This window comes from Halictus rubicundus, chromosome 6 (genome assembly GCF_050948215.1).
Source record: "Halictus rubicundus isolate RS-2024b chromosome 6, iyHalRubi1_principal, whole genome shotgun sequence".
In the NCBI taxonomy this organism is placed as follows: Eukaryota; Metazoa; Arthropoda; class Insecta; order Hymenoptera; family Halictidae; genus Halictus; species Halictus rubicundus.
This window is the reverse complement of record NC_135154.1, coordinates 13,003,229-13,025,564: the sequence shown is the minus strand read 5'-3', so window position 1 is coordinate 13,025,564 and position 22,336 is coordinate 13,003,229. Positions and strand designations below refer to the sequence as shown.

Genomic DNA, 22,336 nt, shown 5'->3' with positions numbered 1-22,336 from the left:
TACTGTAGATGACTGACAATACCGTTCCACACCTATGCTCGATAAAAAAATTATGATTTATCGGTAACATCGGATTTGATAGAAAATTCTACAATTATATGTAGCTCAGTAGTTCTACTGTAGATGGCGTGATGTAGGCACAAACATAGTGAACCGTTATTAGCGATCTTATTTATCGAGTAAAGCCGCACACGTCGTATGTAATTCAAAATTTAAATTAAAAATGCTTTCAATCAATCCTTTATCCATAATAACTACATATTCATTAGTAACTAAATATCTATTAGATCCTGCTTTTTATACGAAAAGACCCGACGTATGTCGTTGGTCATATAAGCTGTCCATCCCGCCATAATCAATTTAGATTGACATTTGCGTGTAACACGATTAAATTGTAATATGTACTACTTCTCAAGTCCATATAACGACTAGATTCCGTAACAATTGATTTCTACGAATAAACGTATATATCAAGAAATCAGTAAAGACATCGTCATCAACAGCCCTTTTCCGCTAGCTTGTATGTTTCTATGCAAATTGAAAGGTTGAATGAAGAATATTAATCGAGTATGAGACATGGGAAAGCTATAAAACTAGTTCTAAGAACTGGAGGGTATAGCGCGCGAATATTAGCTGGATAAAGAATACAAACACTAACAATAAGTGGATACCACTATATAAACGTTGGTGACATAACGTGCAGCATTTGGCGCCAGTTTTAATTTATACGCCCCCCTGTGAACGCAGAATTGGGACATACCCAATCAGCGCGCTCCAGACTTGAACTACCAGTCGTTAAGAAGGCTACCTTTAAACGAGACGAACGTTTACCATTTTGACATGCAAAACCAGAAGGTTAAGATTAATTCCGTAGGAACTCCTATGATGAATAGAAACGCAAGGCGGATGTACGAATATAATACCTGCAAGTATAATCATAATTATTGCCTGCAGGCACCGCTGAGTGATAATTAGGCGGATGAGCCGCAGAACCTCCACAACAACGATCTGCAGGAAGAGGAAAACCCACTGCACTGGAGTCAGAGAGGAGGAAAACCCCTAGTTCCTGACAAAAAGCCAGCTGTTATTTCAGACCCTGCTGAGGTGACACCTACTGTGATTAAAGCCAGTAAGGAAGTGCTGAGGAACGAACCCATGTGGCAAGAGGGACAGTACAATGTGTGGCTTGAACTACCAGTCCGGGGGAGCAGTAGTATATAAATACATGTATTTACGGATCCGATGTCACCGTCGTCCAATGCCAATACTATAGGGGTCCTACTTTGTGTATAAAAGTTGAAAGCTGTACTGTTATACAGAATATACATTTGTATGGATACATATATGTACATATACAGCGGTTCACGAAAGTGTTCGAACGCTCTTTACAACAGCATAACTTTTTCAAAATCGAACCGAACGGCCTGATTATTTTTTAGCAATTAAAAGCATTGGTTTAGTAAATGACGTGTAAATAAGATTTTTAAAAAATTGCAATTGGCAAGAATTACATGAGGAAATAAAAAAGACACTTTTAAAACTCTTTTATTTGAGCCTGTAATGAAACTTTAAAATATGCATTTGGTAGATCTATATTACATATGAATATTTTCCTTTTCTATTAACTCTAATATCAGAAAGATGGTTATTAAATATAACACCTGTTAAAGAAAATTCGTTTATTTGTAAATACTAAAATCAGAAGGATCTATCATATTCAATGGGTAAGGATACAAATATCTTGAAACTAACAGTCTACAATATTCAATATCAATTCGTCAAAAAAATTTGTTACAGATAGAGAATGTTTATAAAATATCCTACACAGAACAATCTAGACAAATCTACACTATGTACAGTTTTTTTATCCATTGACAATTACTGAATATTGAAACGGTAACCGTAAAAGTGATAAGAACATCCGTGCTTCTTCTATTAACGATTAAAACGGATTTGTTCGAGGTATAGCGAAGATTAGGAGGAACAGCAAATAAGAATATAAATCCGTTGTAACGCACCGAAGTATTTTATCTAACGCAAACATATGTGTGTATCGAGCAATTTAATCGTATTTATTCTTTGCCACTCTTATATAGCAAGAGATGGGAGAGATCGTTTAGTCATACACTAGCGAACAGAAAACAAGTTATCCATTTTGTCGGTTTCGTATTGGTGATTCGAAATAATAGTCCCGCAACCAGTATAAAATTTAATACTCTGTGATATATGTATAAGTAATAAGAATAAATGCGTGTTTTTACTTCGAATAGCATACTGATGCGAATGAATGGAGAAAATATTGAATTACTGCTGACGACAGAACACGTTATATGCGTTCTGTGTAACCTCCTTTACTGTTTAATTCATTAAAGGTAAACGATAAAACGAAACTAAACGTTGGATGAGTGTGTCATGAATTCATTCCGCTATTATCTGTTTAGTTTACTTATATATTTTCGATGTATTTAAGTGTTCATTGCATATTTTTGCATTTGACATGAAATGCTTGTTATAATAAAACAGTAAATTTTATGTGATTATACCACGTTATTTCATCTAGAGACAATAAATGAATAATTTTAACAATGTTTAAGAGGATTGTTACATTACTTTCAACCCACTAAAATTCGTCCCAGCAGAAAATCAGTTTTTGTGTGACAGTTATCATTTTGAATCTGTCCATGAAATTAAAGATTCATAGTCTAGTAACAATAAATGTATTATATTGTACTTGATACAAAGCACTTCTAAACATGTTTAACATTAAAACTTCAACATCATTTTGTTAGTTCAAAACAAAACAAAATTTACGATTGTTGCAGTTTGTGATATAACTTAGTGAAAAATGAAGTTTGCTGAACATTTGTCTGCTCATATTACGCCTGAGTGGCGTAAGCAATATATTAGTTATGAGGTAAAGTAAATTTTCATTGGAATACATTCAGGTGACATTGTATTCTGTAATGTTAAAAATGATCATTTAAATAAATAGGAAATGAAAGCAATGCTATACACTGCCATAGAAGAAGCACCATCGGCTGAAAGTGTTGAACCAGAAGTAATATCTCGACATTTTGCCTCGTTTGATGAGGTATTTTTCACATTTTGTGATCGGGAATTGAAGAAGATCAATACTTTTTATTCTGGTAAGTAAAGTTTGTTAAAAGCCAAATTAAAACTATTATTAGATTAAACATAAAAAATGTTACATTATTTATTAACAGTTTTGTTGTACCACAATGCATGTTTTGTTGCAAGAAATATATTGATTAAATATATTGTTAAATTCTTGTAATATTTTTATTTGCAATTACGCTCATCCATTTTTGCCATAAAATCCACAGTCTGGTTATAAATCTATAAATATATCAAATCTCTTGCAGAGAAGTTGGCAGAAGCAACACGTAAATATGCAGCTCTCCATAGTGAATTAAAAACAGCAGTAAAACTACAACAGGGTGGAGGAAAAAATAAAGGGAAAGTACAGATTAAGCCGCACTTGCCAACAAGGAAGTTGAGGGAACTGAAGCTTGCTTTCTCAGAATTTTATTTATCATTAATACTTCTTCAAAACTACCAGAATCTTAATTATACTGGATTTCGGAAGATTCTGAAGAAGCACGATAAGGTGATTAAAACGAAAACATCTGTTTATATTAACGTCTGCGTGTATGTATGCTTAACTTCTTTCTATTTCTCTAGATTGCAGGTTCGTTTAAACAGTTATGAAAAAAAATTAAGGAAAGAAATATTATTAATCTTTTAAAGTTCGTTACTCTTGTTACGCACAAGGAAAAGAACCAGTACTCGTTTCATGACTATACTATACGTATACCATGATTATACCTATAAATTGTGTTTTTACTTTCAGTTACTGTCAGTTGACACGGGATCAAAATGGAGAGTAGAGTGCGTGGAAATTGCACACTTTTACACATCAAAAGATATAGACAAGCTAATACAGGAGACAGAAGCTACGGTAACAAACGATTTGGAAGCTGGGGATAGGCAACGTGCTATGAAGAGATTGCGTGTACCACCTTTGGGTGAACATCAGAGTCCTTGGACCACTTTTAAAGTCGGATTGTTTTCTGGTAGCTTTATTGTCCTATTTGTAGCAGTTGTACTTTCAGGTAAGGTGTCGGATCCTATTAAACTTATTAATGGATTGCGGATCTTTATGCAAAATAAAAATTGTTTCAATTAATTGCAAGGCACAGAGACCAAATAAAAGTTTATTTCTCTCTCTTGTTGTTTTATTCAACTGTAAAAAGTGCATTGACATTCTCAACCACCCATTTTTGTCATAAATGCATAAAATCTGCTGTCCACTTATTAATACACATTTATTATCACACTATTTTCACACGTTTCTTTGTATTTTCAGCAATATTTCACGATGGTGGAGAGAATTTGAAGATTGCATTTAGATTATACCGTGGACCTTTACTTATCATAGAATTCTTATTCCTCATTGGTGTAAATGTTTATGGTTGGAGATCGTCCGGCGTAAACCATGTATTGATATTCGAATTAGATCCACGAAATCACTTATCCGAACAACACCTTATGGAACTAGCTGCTGTCCTGGGGGTTGTATGGACTCTCAGCTTATTGAGCTTTTTGTATAGTGCCAGTTTAAGCATTCCACCATACGTAAATCCATTAGCATTAGTCTGTATCATGTTAGCATTCCTTTTAAATCCGTTGAAAACGTTCCGTCACGAAGCAAGGTTTTGGTTGCTAAAAATTATGGTATGTATCATCGGTCTGAGATAAAATGCGAGATACAAAGTTCACTAATTTTTCTTCTTCTTGTAGGGCCGCGTTTTAATATCACCGTTCGCGTATGTAAACTTTGCTGATTTCTGGCTGGCAGATCAGTTGAACAGTATGGCCACGGCGCTATTGGATTTCCATTTTTTGGCATGTTTCTATATTACTAATGGGAACTGGTTGGAAGCTGGCGATTCAACGCAATGCATGTCAGGTTCCTTAATAGTTAGACCTATAGTGAATTGTTTACCTGCATGGTTCCGTTTCGCACAGTGCGTTCGACGATACCGCGATTCCAAAGAGGCGTTTCCTCATTTGGCGAACGCTGGGAAATATTCAACAACATTCCTCGTTGTCATATCCAATACTCTGTGTGCTTACCGCGCTGGTAAGTTATGTAATCGTAGTATTTCTATAATAACTATAATACCGCTAATACTTCTAATACCATCTAATTACCGTAACATCTCCAATAGTATTTTTGATAGGGACTTACCTTACCTTAATGTAAAATATCACGGTATTTTTCGGTTATACTTCAAAGCTCTTAAAAACCGAAATATCAAAATACCGAAATACCGGAATTGTAAAATTTAATTGAGATACATTTTTAGTGGAGTATCAAACTCGGTGGGAAAATCCATGGCTGTGGCTTTGGGTGATTAGTTGTTGTGTTAATTCCATATACTCTTTCACATGGGACCTAAAGATGGACTGGGGCCTACTAGATAGCAACGCTGGCGAGAATAAATTTTTGCGTGAAGAAGTTGTATATTCAGCTGCGGTGTGTATTTCTATTCATAATTATGTATTTTTATTTTGAATCTAACATTTATTGTAGTTACTCTTTTAGGGATTCTATTATTTTGCTATAATTGAGGATTTGATCCTAAGATTCGCATGGGTTGCTAGTTTCGTTCTTATCGAATGCGGATACGTTTCTAGCGATTTAATGACGTCTGTAGTCGCACCTCTTGAAGTATTTAGGTGAGGTCTCATTAATTTTATTATTTAACAACATTTAGCACAAAAAATTATCATTAAAAATGATTTCTGACACGTCTCAACTGAGATAATTGTTATTGTTGTTTGTAACGTTTGTAAGAAGAATATTTTGTGGCTTGATTCCACTTACATTTTATTGTAATTTCAGGAGATTTGTATGGAATTTTTTCCGATTAGAAAACGAGCATCTTAATAACTGTGGTAAATTTCGTGCTGTTCGGGATATATCGATAGCTCCAATAGAGAGTTCCGATCAAACACAAATTTTGCGCATGATGGATGAAGAGAACGGTGTACTTAATAGAGGGAAACGTAAAATAGGTGGTAAACGACTAGCCATTCTTAAAGAAGATAAACGGCTGAAAGAAGAAACAATTGACATAGATATATCGAATGCCAGTTAAAAGCGCGATAAGCTTTCTAATTTTTTAGATAATTTTATATTAGTATTTACTTTTCTTTTTTTGTAAAAATCTATTCTTTGTCAGAATTAGTTTTAAACTTTATAAATGATGAATACCTCCTTGCTTTTATACTGATCAGAATTGAAAACTATAAAGCAGAAATTGTTACAAATGCCTTGTACATTGCTTGTAAAACAACTTTTTGTTAAACTGTGGGTTTAATACGTTCATCAACTGGACGTTTGAGCTTTAACTTTTAGAAAAACAATAATTTTTTTAGAAGCAATAATGGACAGTATCAATTTTTAAGAATAGCGCAATATTATTTCACTAATTTCAAAGTAACTTTCGGATAAATTATATTTTGAGTACTTGTTATCCTCACCCGTCAGTGATTTACTGTCTTTGTATTTAAAATGATTACCATCTATATACAGGAATCATGGAATTGTGAACATGTTCACAATATAATATTATAATTAGACTATGGACATCTATATAAAAACAGATTTTTAGTTCCAGATCAAAAAAATCTCATTAATCTTCGTTGAACATTACTATACTGAATCTTAGACAATCATTAATGCAGTAAATGCATACCGTCTGTGCTCCAATTATAATATTTAAACTATAGAGTCTTCCAAAAAAAGTACTTATGCGTAACGTGCCGAGTTCGGATTTGATGCATCTACACAGTATACTGAACTGTTTAAAATTTAGTAAAGTAAAGACGTAAATATAGTGTAATGAGGATTTTATTTAATTTGGTAAACTTGGGAAAATCTTGAATAGAATAATGATATTCTATACTTATTGGCCTATTAAAATCTATATTTGCATAAATATCCATAGTTTAATCATGTACAGACTTAACAAGTTTATAGTTTTCAACCTTAATGATTAAGCACACAGTTAAAAAAAAAATACATGTGAAGCATGGAAAAGAAGTAGAACATTATACGCTAATTGATATAAAGCTTTCAATAACAAGTAGGTGCTGATACATCAATTTCAATGAATTCCAAAAAAGAGCTCGCTCATAGTTTTACAGTATTTGCAAATGATACTTTAGAAAAATAATAGGTTAACAGTATCTAAAAGAATATTAATACAGGTAGTACAGTGGCGCTGGTGCGTTTGAAATGTGCCTTTAGAATAGTAAGATTATCTGAAAATAGATTACACAATGTCTGTAATACCACTTAATCGATATGATAAAACAAATTGTATTGTTCAGCCACGTTATATGACACAAGTGCCGCTGAAATTACTTATACACACAAATGATGCAAGAACAATATTTTATTTTATTATCTAATCGATTCAAATCAATACTAGCAAAGAATCTTTGTGTCGATAACAACTACTTAAGCATATATAATATATACATACACTTAAAATGAGCCTTTAATAAAAACTACGTATTAAGTACTTAAAATTGTCTACGAAGTAGAGAGTTTTGTAAAAATATTTTCACATGTATGAAAAATTTTTAAGATAGATACATGCAGAAGGATTCTTTAGTGATAGTGTACATAGAATTATATGTTTTATACTCATTCTTAAAAGGCAATAGAAAAATCCTAATACAATTTTTTTATGTGCTTTACCAAAATGAAAACTACTTTAGATATCTTTCTAATGTTTTATAAAGAAAAAGAAGAAAGAATATTTGAGCAGCCACCATTTATTTTTATTAATATAATGTATTAGAAGTGGAATTCCAATTATTGTAATGGTTTTACATGTATTTTTATACATACTTTATTGTCAAAATGGCAGTGGATATGATAGTGAATGAAAGCTATTCCTAATTGAAAATGACAGATATTTTTACATGCTATTGTATATAATTATGTATTATATGAAGTATGTATATTTAGATATAAAATACATAGTAATAAAATAAAAGTGGATGTTACTTCGCGGTTTATTATCTGTAATTGTAATACAGCTTGTAAGAGTATTCATCATAAAAATTTATTTATTTATAACAGTACACGTTATACATATACACGATAAAGTCTGCGCCGAGTCGTGAATAATTTCTACAATATCGGGTATTATAAAATGTTACACTGTACACTGTAATGGATACGATATATCCACATTATACGTAACACTTTCGGGCTGAATAATGAAAGAAAGCAATACTTACAAACGACTTAAAAGATTCAACATATTAATGTTAACATTATGTTCCTCGTTTACATTTGATAACATAAAAGATTTTGAGAGTTAGAGTAATGCTGGCAGTGTTTAACAAACGAATACAGAGAGTACATTTAACATTTCGGAGTAAAAAAGATATATCAACGTTAAACATTTTTTACTTGCACCATTCTTACTCTCAAAGTTCTACTTAGTTTAAATGCCTGTTTTAAGTATTACCAAATATTCCAGGTTATTTTATTGTATAAAATAGAAAAGTGTTCTGTGATGTACCCTACCATTTATGTAGTTTTGTGTTAAAAATTTCACTCTTGTTTACTTTTTTGCCAAATATAATATATGCAATATATGAACAATTTACAACTGATTCTATGAAATCTGTCAATGTTGTTACGATTACATATTGAGTTGAAAGAAACGTAAAGAGAAGATAGAATATTTTACAGAATTATAAAGAACATATGCTATTCAAAGAAATCTATTGCATGCCACATAAACATATATGCATTAAGAAAATACTTGGACAACTTTGGCAATACATTTAGCAACAAATTGACTGCAACAATTCTTAGGCAACGAGCTAGCAGATTCCATTTATTGACGTGTTTACAAAATGGTTCTCGTAATCCTTGCATATTAATTGATTTACGTTTTATCCTACGCTGCGCAAAGAGAATCGTTATACCTACAGTTTTCCTTTGGAATAATTACAAAATAAATATACATATAACTATGTATTATATTAATCCTTTAAAGCCTGAATCTTATTTCCACGGGCACATGTTGGAGAAGCTTCAACAAACAATATACATTTACTCGACATAACAATTGGTACTGTGTACCGTAGAAAATAAATAAATTCACTAATTCGTATAAAATATTAATTTGTCATTATACACATTGTACACATAGCCACATCTCTACAATTAAAGACACAATTAATACGCGTCGTTCTCCGACGGGACCACTACCTTTTAATCATCCAGGCTGTGGACAAGCGGATTAACTAAAATCTGTAACAGTAATTAATTAATGTACATTTACGATGGACGAGTAAACATATAGTCTTCACGTGTATTCTAGAATCTGGAGAAAAAATCAAGCGTTGAGCAAAATCTTTCAGTACAATAAACAAATCAAAACAAAAAAAAAACGCGAAACGTTCAACAATACAATGGTTAAAAAGTAACCTGCTTGTAATTTGAGAAACATGTACGAGAGAATCGGTTAGAGCGTTTGCAACACGACCCAAATGCCAGGGGTTACCGAGTCGTGTTCTCAGCAGGTCTTCGAGGTGCCGATATCGCTACCATGACTGCTCGACGCTTTCGACTTCCTTTCAGGGTCCATGGCGATCGAGATGAACTCCTCGGAAATTTTCTTGTCGAGACCTGTGTACGTTTGCGCTAGATCTACTTGATCCTCTCCTATCGAAGACATCCTTTTCGGGGATTCTAATTTACCTTCAACTTGTCTTTTCCTCTCTACGGTATTTTCATGTTCCGGACCTGCAGGACGTTTTTGCTTTATTCGCATCTGCAACATAGTACCATTTTCAATCATTAAATTGATACCAAAGATTACTAATATACCAAGCAATATGTACCAAAGATTGTTAATGTACCAAGAAATATGTATCGAAAATTGGTAATGTATATACCAATGTACCATTAATGTACCTATTGAATTAAAATAAATTCTTTCAGATTTCTAGTTTTACAATTGTCAAAACATAAAAGTTCTTCTATTCATTTTTAAGCATATCACAATAAGAGTGCATTGAAAATAACTTATTATATTTTCTCTGTACTCCTCTATTTTCTTTTCTACCGTTAAATACAATTTCCAAGGAACATAGTTTGGCACTGTCAGATCAAGATGCTTTCAGAAAATTGATTAGTCCAGTTAAGGCTGCTTAAATTAAAGATTTTACGAATTAACATTATTCCCACGTGCTTTCATAGTTCTGAGATGCCGTGAAAAAATTAGGCCAGCCTGTGTCGTTAAAAACTGGCAAGAAAGTAAAATCTAATGGACGGAATTTGTTATGCTCCGCTTTCACAAGTATTGAAATTTTATGATCGTGAAGCGTTTCGAAAGATGTAGTGACACGGCAACGTTTTCAAATAACATGTTTTAAATGTTTCTGGAGCTGTTCCCTCGGTTGCACAATTATATGCAAAACAGGCGAGGAATTTCTGTTTTATTTGTCGTAAACGTATCGCCAAGAATTTCACACTGCTGTAATTCCTCGGAGGTTGTAAAACGATGGCAAAAAGAATCGGCTAAGTGCGACGTGCCGGTTTCGTTGAAACTTTACACAGTGATGGAATTTGTGAAAATATCGAGTACGAATTTCTTTTACAGCGACACATAACCCAAGTATCCTCCTTATTTTATATTTTTCAGGGTAGTTTCATCCCTTAACATTCGTATGAGTGTTAAGAGAGCAGAATACTTTCTAAAATTCTGACTCTGTGTAAAGCTTGAGTGGCATAACAGTGGCATAATTCATTGGGGTGATAAGACCTACCATTTGGGACGGGGGTCGTCCAACATATGGCATGTGGGGGGCAATCATCGGAATGGTACCATAAGCTGGAGCTGGCATTGGCATGGGTCTAGCAGGTACGAATCCTCCAGGAAACTTCGCAGCAGATGCCGGCACTCCATAAGGTGGCTGTAACAATCAGAAACATTACTAAGATTTCAGAATTATATTTTCCAACTTTTAAAGTTTTTTACATTATGAATGATGAACATTCATTTACGCATCAAGTTTGGATATTAAAAAGATTCCCACAATTTCCATAAATTTAATTATGGGAATAAAATTTCCTGTTTAGGACAGAGAATGCAGGATATGTGGGCTAATAGATGAAACAATATGGCGCACTTTAAGAGAGAATGCGAGGAAACAAGAGGACAAATGGAGGTGGAGGAATTTTTAAAAGAAGATGGCACAGGAGCCGAGATGATGAGAAATGTCCTTTAGTCGAAGTTTTTTCTTAAATATCCTACAGTTGAAATCCTTGAGTTAAGTTTTGTTTAAAATTAGTATTATACGATAGAAAATTGTATAAGAGCGAGGAGAGGAGTCCCCGCCAAGGCAGGGAGGCAAGGCGATATAATACATAATAATTCAAACAATAAGAAATCTCCTCTTCTACTCACGAAACGTTTTGAAACGTGTTTGGAGTATTTTAAATGTAAATTACACAAGGCGCGTATACTATTTTATAAGTAATTTCATAAAGCATAGCTCTCGCGCTGCGTTCCCACAATATTGCGCACAACAGCAAATTACGTTAACGTGTTAACGCACGTGACTGCATATTTCCACCTAGATCTCGCGCTGTTCAATTAGCGGGGTTGAATGCGACACGACGTTAAAGTCAAAGGGAATCCGCGGAGCAGGTTTATTTTCTCGACACAGAAACGACGTGCACCGAGCTCGTGCATCTCCAAAATGTAGGCACAGAAACCGCCCGGAGCAACGAAGAGTTTCTCTCTGAACTTTCTAGCTAGCGTGTCACTGACCTTTCGCTACCTCTCGCCCAGCAGGGGTCAAGAACACCGGCCATCGGCGAAGGGGTGTAGCGGGAAGAGGGTCGGGGACTCACCTGGATCATCGGATGCATCGACATCATCGGCTGCACCACGTAAATCGGCTGGCTCTTCGGCACGTGATTCTGAGCGGTGACCCACTGGTGCACCATGTTGCGGGTCTTCAGACCACCGTCGCAGAACAACTCCTCGTTGTTGTTCGTCCTAAGGCATCCGCAGAGCTTCGGGGTCAAGATCAGACAACTATAGCCGGAAACCAACAGCTCGGCTAAGCTGGACACCAGCAGACCTATGCTCGCCAGAAGACCCGCCCAGCCACCTTCCGCCTGCAATTTTATTCGCAAGATGTACAAGCTGTCGTTAATTTTGCACCTAATTTTCTAGCTTCTAGGCAAAAGCAATTTCAAGTCCCATTTCTCTGTATGTCCGACCCGGGTGTATAGCTGTGTCAAAAATCGCTTTTTCCAAACTACACGTGGACATGTTTCTATTTCACACGTTGTATTATGTTTCCTTGTGCCAGATACGTCGTCAAAAAGTAACTGGAGGATATGAACATTTGATTAGCACTCGAATGTATTGACTTGTTCCAGAGGTTCTTTTTGTGATGTGTGTATGCGTGTGTTCGGTGTTGTTGAGCAACCAGAGTATAAGTATACAAACAGAAAGTCATCTTGGTTTTGTTGAGGAATTTGTGGCTTTCGAATGAATGATCAGGTGTATGAATGGAAGGGGTCAGATGGATCCCGGGCCCGCAGGTAACAGGTGAGGCGAGATAACTTCATCAAAACATGGAAGTGTCGCAATAGACCATTGACCAGACACCGTCGCATTCCATTGAGGTCCGGAGAAGGCGGGACAGGCCGTAGGGCCTGGCGATGACCGCGTTTTAACCTTGTCATTGGGAACTTTCTCCGGCAATCAAACGGTTCCAGCGGCCCTGTTCCAGCCGGTCTGCCCTCGCCGAAACCCGCCGAGCCGATCGGCAGACGAGAAAACGATGGGAATCGAAACGAGGTCACCGGTACCCGTCGACTAATTGGGGAACGTATCCATCAACGATCCGTCTCGTTTATTATCGCGGATGTTGCGCTCCGGAATTCATGCTTTGTTTACTTCTGAATTCGGCTACCATTATATGGATTAATTAATACGCCGACCGATGAAATTCCGACATTCTGAAACTGAACTTTTTGTTGCTTATAAGCAACGTGACACAATTTCGTCGCTCTCTGTATCTCATTTATAATGATAATTCATCAACGTTTCCAAACCAGTATCACATGTTCGGGTATAATAATGTATTACACAAAATCGTATCAATGTGCTGTTTGTAGAATTTATAACTGGACTGCGGGTTTAATGCATTTATGACAAGAATGAATGAGTGCACTTTAACGCAGTGGACAGATTAAAAGAATTGCTACGAAAGTTTGCTATGAATAATTCAAAATGATAGAAATTGTGAGAAACCACAATTTAAGTCAATCGTAAGCCCAAAATTCAAAGATTCTTTCGATGCCCATAGCTTTCTTAACGTGTCAACCAATTTCATTGAAACTTTTTACCAAGACTTGGACTCTTTTTCTTCGAAATTTCAGCAATTCGGAAAAAATTCTTTTCACATATTGCCCGTCAAACTAATCTTTCTAAAATCTCAAGAAACAATTCAAGTTGTTATTATTTATTTTTGAAGGATGTCCACTCAATTTTGTCCAGGACTGTATATCTTTTTCGTCGTGCTTGACGAGGAGAGAAGGACAGAAGCGGGAAGTGAAGAGGCCGCTGAAAGCACCACGTACCGGTACAGTGAGTAAGGTCACTACCGGTGTCCTCTGCGAGTCCCTGACGATGGCAGTCAAGGCCGTGATGGCGGCCATGTTCGAGAGGGCAAGGGCGACCAAGCTGGCCGCGAGGTGAGCAGTCGAAAAGCTCGAATGCGCTTTGCTCGTGGACGTCGCGAGCGTCGCGACGACGCCCAATGCACCTGCGACGAGGGCGCCCACACCTGCCCACAGACCCGCACCTGAGCCACCCAGCGAGGCGCCATGCACCAGCACCAGGATCCCGAACACCACCAGCACTATACCTGCGAAAACCATTAATTTCATTTTAATCCTCCCTTCAGAAGTATCGAATCCTATGACCACTGCGAATTTTTGCAATTTTTGTGTTTTATTCAGCCTCGCTGATAACAATTCGACCTGGTTTACATTGCCCGACATTCATTTACAAAGCTATGTTATTCTAACTATTTATCTTACATATAGGGTGAGGGATCCAATTACTGTGCCTATATTACTTATACTTATTTTCAAAGCATAATGAATATTAAAAAAGAGATATTAAATTTTTTCAGCTAAGGCAAGTGAACTTTCTATTTTCTTAACATGTATGACAATATTACAATTGTGTTATTATTATAATTTATCATGTGTGCCAATGAACTATAAAGAACGGAATTTCGTAGAAAATGGACACACGATTGTTGGAGGGTAGAAAAGACAGCAACCTAGATAAAATATTGAACGACGAAAAGAACTTGGAGATCGCAAACAATGGTGTCTTTCGTGTACGTAATTCGAGGCCGAGTAAAAGTTAATTCCCTTAGAAAATTTTCTGCCGGCTTAGCTTCTTCAGCGTATCCCGTTTCTACCTGCCGTGTGCAAATAACCGATTCTACGTGATAATAACCATAATTAGAATTAGGCCTAGCCCCGAGCGAACCATCGAATCACAATGAATCGCAGCGTAGCGATTCTCTACGGTTTGCAGGCCCGCGGAAAGAGATACACAAGTATTACTTTCTAAGTGAAATGTTTTCACTTTTACGTCGATTTCTATGCACTTTGGAGAAATGCCTAGTCAGTGAGCATATAATAGGAGCTTCCTTTTTTAGTTACAAAAATCGTGTATCAAGCATTGCGAATTTTGAACAATTTATGAAAACATACAGCTCGACCGAACTTCGGAATTTCGAATGCGAAGAAATATCGAAAGAACAATCAGCATAAAATATTTACTGTTACAAAATTTCAATCAAATAGCTATAAACCTTGATAATTGCATGTATATTAAGCGTTTGGACTTTACGAATGCCCTCCCCCCCGCACGTTAAATATTTATGTTACTAGCTGATCGATTCCAATTAACCTCGGGTTACCTATTTTACGAGCGGTTTCACTTTTCGCCATCTTGATCCTATTGTTAAGGTTTTCTACACACAAATTGCGAATGCGTTTAAGTAAAGGGGCAAGACACCGGTGGACATTTTCTGCATCGAAACTAATCTACGTAATGCTTTCTATTGTCCGGTTAATTAGTTAGAAATTCGCCGTGCCTCTGATACGAAATCGCGTGGCAAGACATCGGGTTCTTGCGACCACCGGCAATGGGGAACCGATCTCGACGGCAATTTAAGTCAATTAATTTTCTGGTTTCACGTGCACGCTACACTTCAAATCTAAATAACTTAATACGCTTAAGACTCGAGCCGCTCCGAGCAACTCGTTTAATAATTTAATTCGACGAAACCCAGTCACAGAGTTCTACACTTTCGTTTTCATGCTTTTTGGAAACAATTTTTAGAAAGTGATCAGAACATTGTTTTCAATGCCAATACATTTTGTTCTAGCCAAAACACCTGAAATTAAACGTAATTAATTTTACCTTTTATAGTTATTGCCTGCAGAAAAAAGTGGGGACCCTCTATAGTTCAAGACTGGTTCTTGTTCTCGACAAATAATAATAATTAAAATTAATACTAAATATTGAAAAAAATCAAAATTCATTCAATGTTTTTAGGGTATATATTAGTGACAGCATTCTCTTCAAATTGCAAGTTAATTCGAGCAAAATTGACAAAGATAAAACATTTTCTTCGCCACACAAAAATGCTTGTACTTTCCGAACGGTATATTGTTTTTAACAAAGTCAAAATTATGGGAGAAGGTTCGATAGTTTCCACAAAATAAATGCCCAAAGTTGCATTTTAATTTCTGAAATGTTAAAAATTGACTTACCGAGCAAAAGTTGTCCGCAGGACATGAACATCAACAGGTTCGAGTCGTCCTTCAGCTCCGCGTTCTTCAGCCTCTGTTCTTCGATAGGTGTCTGGCTGGAGTGCGGCTGGTGTTGTTGTTGTCGTTGCTGTTTCTCCGAGATCAGGATCTCCTTCGAGTGTTTCGACTCCAAACAGCTCTCAGGCTTCGAGTCCGAGATGCTGGAGTCCTTCGAGTTGCTGGAATCCTGACTCCTGACCGTCGAGTCGAGCGCGATCACCGCGTTCTCCATGGTTTGTCCGGTTCGGAAAAATCTTCAGAGCATCACTGTCTTCTTCTCGGACACGTTTCCCAGTCGTTGAACGTTCTGTCATTTACTGTCGCCTTCCATGAATCTCTCCGTGCGCGATTAATTTCTATAGGATCGTGTACTCCGCCGAGTAGGTTCAGGCTATAGTTTTGGTCGGATCGTATCAGCGATTCGCTTTTGCGCTTGCTATTGTGTTGCAGGCATTAGCTGACTCGTGGGCTCGCTGGGTTGCGAAACTATTGTTGCTAGTGGTTGATTTGAAAGCGACTTGGCATTTTCGTGGGGTTTCGACGCGTGTTTTCAACCCGTTCGCAGAGACTCCTCCGTGGCTTTACTCGATCGGCAAAGGTCAATAGACGCCGTAGTCGGTGATCCGGTTGACACAGTCCGTTGAATCCCAACGATCTGTAAGTCAAGCGACCGACGACTGCATTGATAATCGTTCAACGGTGTCCAAGTTCAGGGGAACGTTGCGACACAAGTAGACTGTGGCTTTTGTGCGCGCTCTTTGCGCCCACGAGCATCACCGAATTAAAAAAAAAATTCAACACTTTGCCCAGCTACCGTCAAGCATTACAGGTACAGTGGATCCAACCCGTGATCATTTCGTACAGAACAATCCATTGCTCGTCCAAGATTTTTTCCCATGACGCAGCAGGCGAGAAACGGAAGATGCGTTTTCCGGAAATGTTGTATTTCCTTGAAAGTTGGTCCGTGTTTTTCGTTAATCACTCCTCAACAAAGCCGCGGAGAACATTTTCGCAAACGAAAAAGTTACTACAAATCAGAAATCACCCCCTCCAAGGGAATACAACATTTTTGGAGCACCCTGTATAATACCGAGTCAGAATTGAGATGATTAGGATCGTACGTATTGATAAGAAGAATGAGTAGATCAAATTTAACAGACGTCAGAGAAACTAAAGGTCAGTTACTTTTCACGTATTGCGACTATTCATAAAAGATTTTATAGTAACTATGGTCTGGTTCTTATCTGTATATCTTCAGCAGTGCTTGCGTTGCATTAATTTCACGATACACAAAGTTGCAAAAGAGAAATGCACACATTTTCCTGGTGAAATCATAGCATTTTTGAAAGCGCGTTAGACTGTGCCATTAACGAATTGCACACATGGAAATGTGCAACTAGGAAGCACGCCTTCCTCGTGTCGGGACTTTAATGTTACGTTTTCAAAGGCGTTCTTCTAGTTTTCGAGGTCTCCTTTCGGAAAATACATATCCGAGACATCGCGGAGTGTTTGGAATAGTGTTTATGCAATTATCGTTGATCCTACTTTTGAAAAAATTACTACACTCAACAGAGAGAAGCTACTGTCTGCCTGTCCGTACATTTTTCCAAATACGTACATAAATTATTACGGTTTATTTATTAACCTATTATTTTTATCGATTTCTGCGAAAAAGTAATGAGAAAGATGCAATACAATAGATTCATTACCACTTATTAAGATGCTAAGTTTTGTATAACAGAAGAAATGCACGAAGTCTGCAAAAATGCATTCTTATAGTTAAAAAAAATTGCAGATTTATCTTTCGGATCGGTCTATAACTGCAGAGTTAATAGATATATGTTTTTCGAGTCGACGAGTTTACTAGACTGCGACCTAACATTGCTGGAAACGGTACAATTAACAATTCTATAGGGAGAATATAATAATTGAGCTCCTTTAATTAGTTCACGTCGAGAAGATCCTACAATATCATTTTATGGTGAACGTGGAAATGATTTAAAATTTTCATTCGGTAAATATGTTACGTGCAAAATTAGCGTATAAAATCCGAAACAATGGACAACATTTAAAATAATGCTTTCTTAATGATAAGAACTCTACTCGCTATACAATTCAGAGTATTCCATTACGAAATAGCGAAGAATATTATTTAAATTATTTTCCAACAGAAGCTCGCGTAATTTATTTTTGCCAATAGTAAAGACTTGATTGTGCAAAATACAAGAAAATCTAATATATTAATTATGCACATTTTTAAAGTATAATGAGTATTAAAAAAGAGGTATATAACATATTAACTGATTTTAGTGAAAAAAATGTAATATATCTTTTTGAGTATTCATTATGCTTAAAAAATAAGTATAATCAATGTAGGCACAGTAATTGGGTCCCTTACCTTACAGTTTTCAAATTACTTCCGAGTGTTTAAACCCTCTACGAACAAACACAAAAATATTATTTCTACGAGTTTGTTTGTGAAAAACTAGAAAATAGACGAACATCTCTAAAAATAAGAAAAAGATAAAAATTAATATCTGAAGCAATAAGATGTCTAGAATTGTCCACTTTATTGTTTTCATTTTCAAAGCAGCTTGGAATCGCGCCGAAATCGAATATATGACTTGCGAATGGTCTTGTTGGTTTAGTTGACCACAACAAATAAACCGGAGAATAATAAATTGAGATGTACGGATTAAGGATAGTAGAACGTTTCTACTCACCCTGTATACCGAATACTTCACGGTACACGAAACCAGCGTGTACGGTAAATTTCTGACCGGAAAAAAATTTCTGCACGCGTCAGCTACCAAGGAATCGTGATGAATCGCGGAGGTGCACGCACGCGAGTCAACAATAATAATATTAATAACGCTTTTATTACAGTACACGAAGGAAAAGTATGTATGCAAACTCGGGTGCAAGGCTCGCATTAGCTGTTATTCAGTCGGCGAGGAAGAGTTATTTCGTTACGACTAATCTGAATGTTAAACGACTATTGCACTTCTTAACAATCGGTTGTAAGATGTCCCCGTTCTCAAAAATAAATTCCTGCCCCTCAAAAGATCCTACTTTTACCGTCAGGATGATAACGTTAGTAGACAGTATTCTTTTTTAAATTTACAACTACACTTTATGATAAAAATGAGCAAAAAATCAAAACCAAACAAGTAAAACAGAAAACAAAAAGAATAATCAAATTACATAGATGAAAAGAGTTTGGAAATACGGATAAATTATTTTTGATTGATGAAAATTGTTAAAGAAGGAAATACAGTTTTCAGACAAACGATAAAAAAAGTCTCCGTTCGTAAAAATAATTGTGTAAGAATGTAGTGTCGCAAATTTCGATTGAAAATAAAAAACAATTCCTCAGAATGGATTTTTACAAAACGATCAATTCTGAAAAAGCTTCCGAGGATTAATTTGATCGCGATTTACTGAGACTAGTTTAAAACTTTAATTTCCTCTAACTATTATGTCATAGTGTAAATGATGGTTTTACGGGCCGTATTATAAAACATATAAATTACTAGTGCCTCATAAAATATGTCATCGTGACAGTACCTCGCATCTCAATGAGAATAAAAAAATCTGGAAACACCGACAGTAAGCAAACATACTTGTTTTGATTATACGTGAATTTCTGTACATTGCTTGATATTCTTTCATGAATATTCTATGGCGATACATTGACCATAATTTACGGTATTTTATTTTGTCCGGTGCGTTGAGATTTACGATCCTTAACATGTTAACAACGACTAAGTATACATCTATATGTATACTTAGCATCAATGATCTCGGTGATTATCTTGCAGAAACTAATCGGAATGAAAACGTATTTAGTCTGTAGTAGATAAAGTGATTATCAAAAGCAACCGCATATTAGACAGAATATTAAAAAGATGAGAAAAAGGAGGCAAATGCTGTTTTAGCAGTCACACCCATTAAAGAATTATCACAACAAGGGGAAGAGAGAATTAAAAAGCAATAAACGTGATAAAAAATATTCCTGCACACCAAGTTTACAAAAAGAAAATATTTCTACACACTAAATGTTCCAATAAATATTCCTGCGCACCAAGTTTACAAAAAGTAAATATTCCTACGCAGTAAATATTCCAAAATCTGCACCCTAAGTTCACCCAAAGTGATTCTGACCTTTAAATGCTGTTTCTTCAGTGCCGAATCATCCTAAAAATTCCGTAAAAATTTACTGAGATACTTTCAAGTCTATAGTTTAAGGTTATCCAAGCTAAATGTTTCAAAGGAAGCTGAAGAAACTTCGTATTTGCAAATACCCGCGACACATCGGCGAAAAGCAGAGGAAACTTTTTGTTGGGGTCACGAAAGATCCCAGGGTACCATTGTAGGGTAAAAAATCACATCTGTACAGTAAACGTATGACCTTTCGGCAGACCGCAAATCGGCAAGACAACGATCTCCGTGTATAAAAAAATTGACTAACGAGCCGCAGCCTCGAGATCGGCTGTGGATCAAGTCGTGCAGAAGATCATCGTCGAAACGAGCGGAAAAACTAATGGAAACGATCAATGTTCGCGAACGGCTCCCTTTCACGGTGTACAAAGCGGAAGAGCTGCCACGAGAGCGCAGAAAGATCGCGAATGAACATACCCAGGTCTTGGTTCGTCGTCCCCGTTACTCCCTTTCTGCGATCCTTTATCACATGATCCGCGGAGGGATCGATTCACCGCACTGATCGAGTGTCGCGCACCGTGTTACGGAGCCGACTGCACCTGACGTCGATCGCGATCGATCGCGATCAGATTTTTCGTCGATGTATATATATATATATATATATATATGTACGTATGTATGTACGTATATTCGGTTAGTTCTACGACCGGCCTCTTGAACACGCAATCGGTGACTGGATCGTTCCGAACCGCACAGGTTGCGAGTACTCTCCTCTCTAAGCCCTTTCTCTCTCTCCCCCTCCCGCCTCTCTCTTTCTTTCTCTCCTCGCATTATCCTCTCGTCATTATACTCTCGCGTTATCCTCGTATCATTCCTTGGACTATGCTCGCCGAGGAAAGTATTAGGTGTTCCGGTCAGTTTTCAGGGATTTTCTTGCAAAAACGTCACGCTTGTTTTGGAAAGACGTTAACTCTTTCGGGCTAAGTGGGTTAAAAACTATACCACCTTTTGCTTAGCTTTTTGTGCATGCTGGAATATATTTTAACCCACCTCGAAAAGTTGAAGTTACTCATAGTCGTACAGTTTAATATTTTATTTAAAGTTTTTCATTCAGTTGGCAATGCTATTCACCAATGGTAAATGCGTGAATATGTGATATGTGTATGTAAATGCGCACTGTGTGACGCAGTGAATTCGCAAAAATTCTGTGCAATTAAGGTTTTTATTTTCTTTAAATGCGTGTGTCTCACAGAGTTACAGGGGATAGGGTAAAGTAGCCTAAAAGATCTTTCCTGATATGAGACTACTATTAGGCTGCTTCGCATCTCCTACTGTTTCGTAAGCTTAAAAAGCGGATGAACAATCTATCCAACAGCAGTAGACATTGCAAAACAATTTTTCTTTCAATAGAGTGACTGACTACAGTGTCGATTGAATTTTGTTCAGGGACAATTACCTCCTGATCATTCAGTTATTTTATTACGCTAATTACAGGCGCCGTTTCCGTGTCGCGTCGTCTCGGGCCCAACATGGCCGCGGCCGGAAGTCGTTTCGCGCAAGTCGCGAATTATAAACATTTCGCGAGTGACGCAAAACGGTTGCCGCGGTTTCTCTAATACTTTCTAGCGACAGGTGCTCGGTGAAATGTCGTTGCTAATTGATTGGTCGCGCGAAACAATGCGGCGGACTGCGTCGTCCCTTTTTCGTCGGAACGATTAGATTATCCCGTCGCGGTTGACATTTATGCAAAAATGTTGCAACCGGCGCGCGGCGCTCGGCGTCTTGCGACAGGAACATCCGACGCGCTTCCACCAGTTGAGCAATGCTTTCACCTACGCCGAGCGATCATTATAGAAATTCAGTTGCGAATCACAGTTCGATGACGTTATCATAAATACAATCATAATAGAGCGTCGTCGTCTTCGGTGTACGGTACGTAGGAGAAAGTTCTTTGGATCGATACCGATCTCCTAAATCGTACCCTATCGATTTCTTCAGTTCACTTCTTCAATCGACTGCGACCAGATCTGAACAAAATATTAAACAGTGTATTAAATACATTGTACAAATTGAATTCTGTGCAAGAAAAAGTCAACAGATGCTGGTCCAAATTATTCGATCGAACCAATCAACCGTCTCCCATTGTAATTACTCGTATTCTCAGTATGGAAAGTAGTCCCATTAACGATT

At 36.8% G+C, this 22,336-nt stretch overlaps 2 protein-coding genes across 5 annotated transcripts in view; one reads left to right on the top strand and one right to left on the bottom strand.

The window, feature by feature from the left end:
* Positions 1–1,883: 1,883 nt before the first annotated feature.
* Positions 1,884–6,424, top strand: LOC143355300 (solute carrier family 53 member 1). Its single transcript, XM_076790014.1, has 10 exons — positions 1,884–2,372; positions 2,823–2,914; positions 2,993–3,146; positions 3,384–3,628; positions 3,872–4,133; positions 4,388–4,755; positions 4,822–5,164; positions 5,391–5,560; positions 5,630–5,763; positions 5,930–6,424. Exons 2-10 carry the CDS (start codon positions 2,846–2,848, stop codon positions 6,183–6,185), a joined length of 2,001 nt encoding a protein of 666 aa, XP_076646129.1. The 5' UTR covers positions 1,884–2,372; positions 2,823–2,845; the 3' UTR covers positions 6,186–6,424.
* Positions 6,425–8,151: 1,727 nt separating this feature from the next.
* The window catches only part of LOC143355302 (cytosolic endo-beta-N-acetylglucosaminidase), a 30,032-nt gene continuing 15,847 nt past the window's right edge, over positions 8,152–22,336 (bottom strand). The window contains exons 1-6 of one of the 4 annotated variants that reach the window (XM_076790024.1): positions 20,624–20,971; positions 15,947–16,640; positions 13,751–14,013; positions 11,981–12,250; positions 10,891–11,037; positions 8,152–9,893 (exon numbers count right to left, since the gene is read on the bottom strand). In XM_076790024.1, coding sequence (XP_076646139.1) covers positions 9,636–9,893; positions 10,891–11,037; positions 11,981–12,250; positions 13,751–14,013; positions 15,947–16,217 — 1,209 coding nt within the window. In that variant the 5' untranslated portion in view covers positions 16,218–16,640; positions 20,624–20,971 and the 3' untranslated portion in view covers positions 8,152–9,635. Of the gene's footprint in view, positions 9,894–10,890; positions 11,038–11,980; positions 12,251–13,726; positions 14,014–15,946; positions 16,641–20,623; positions 20,972–21,272; positions 22,174–22,336 lie in introns of those variants that run through there. The other 3 variants (XM_076790023.1, XM_076790021.1, XM_076790022.1) reach the window with 3 other exon arrangements.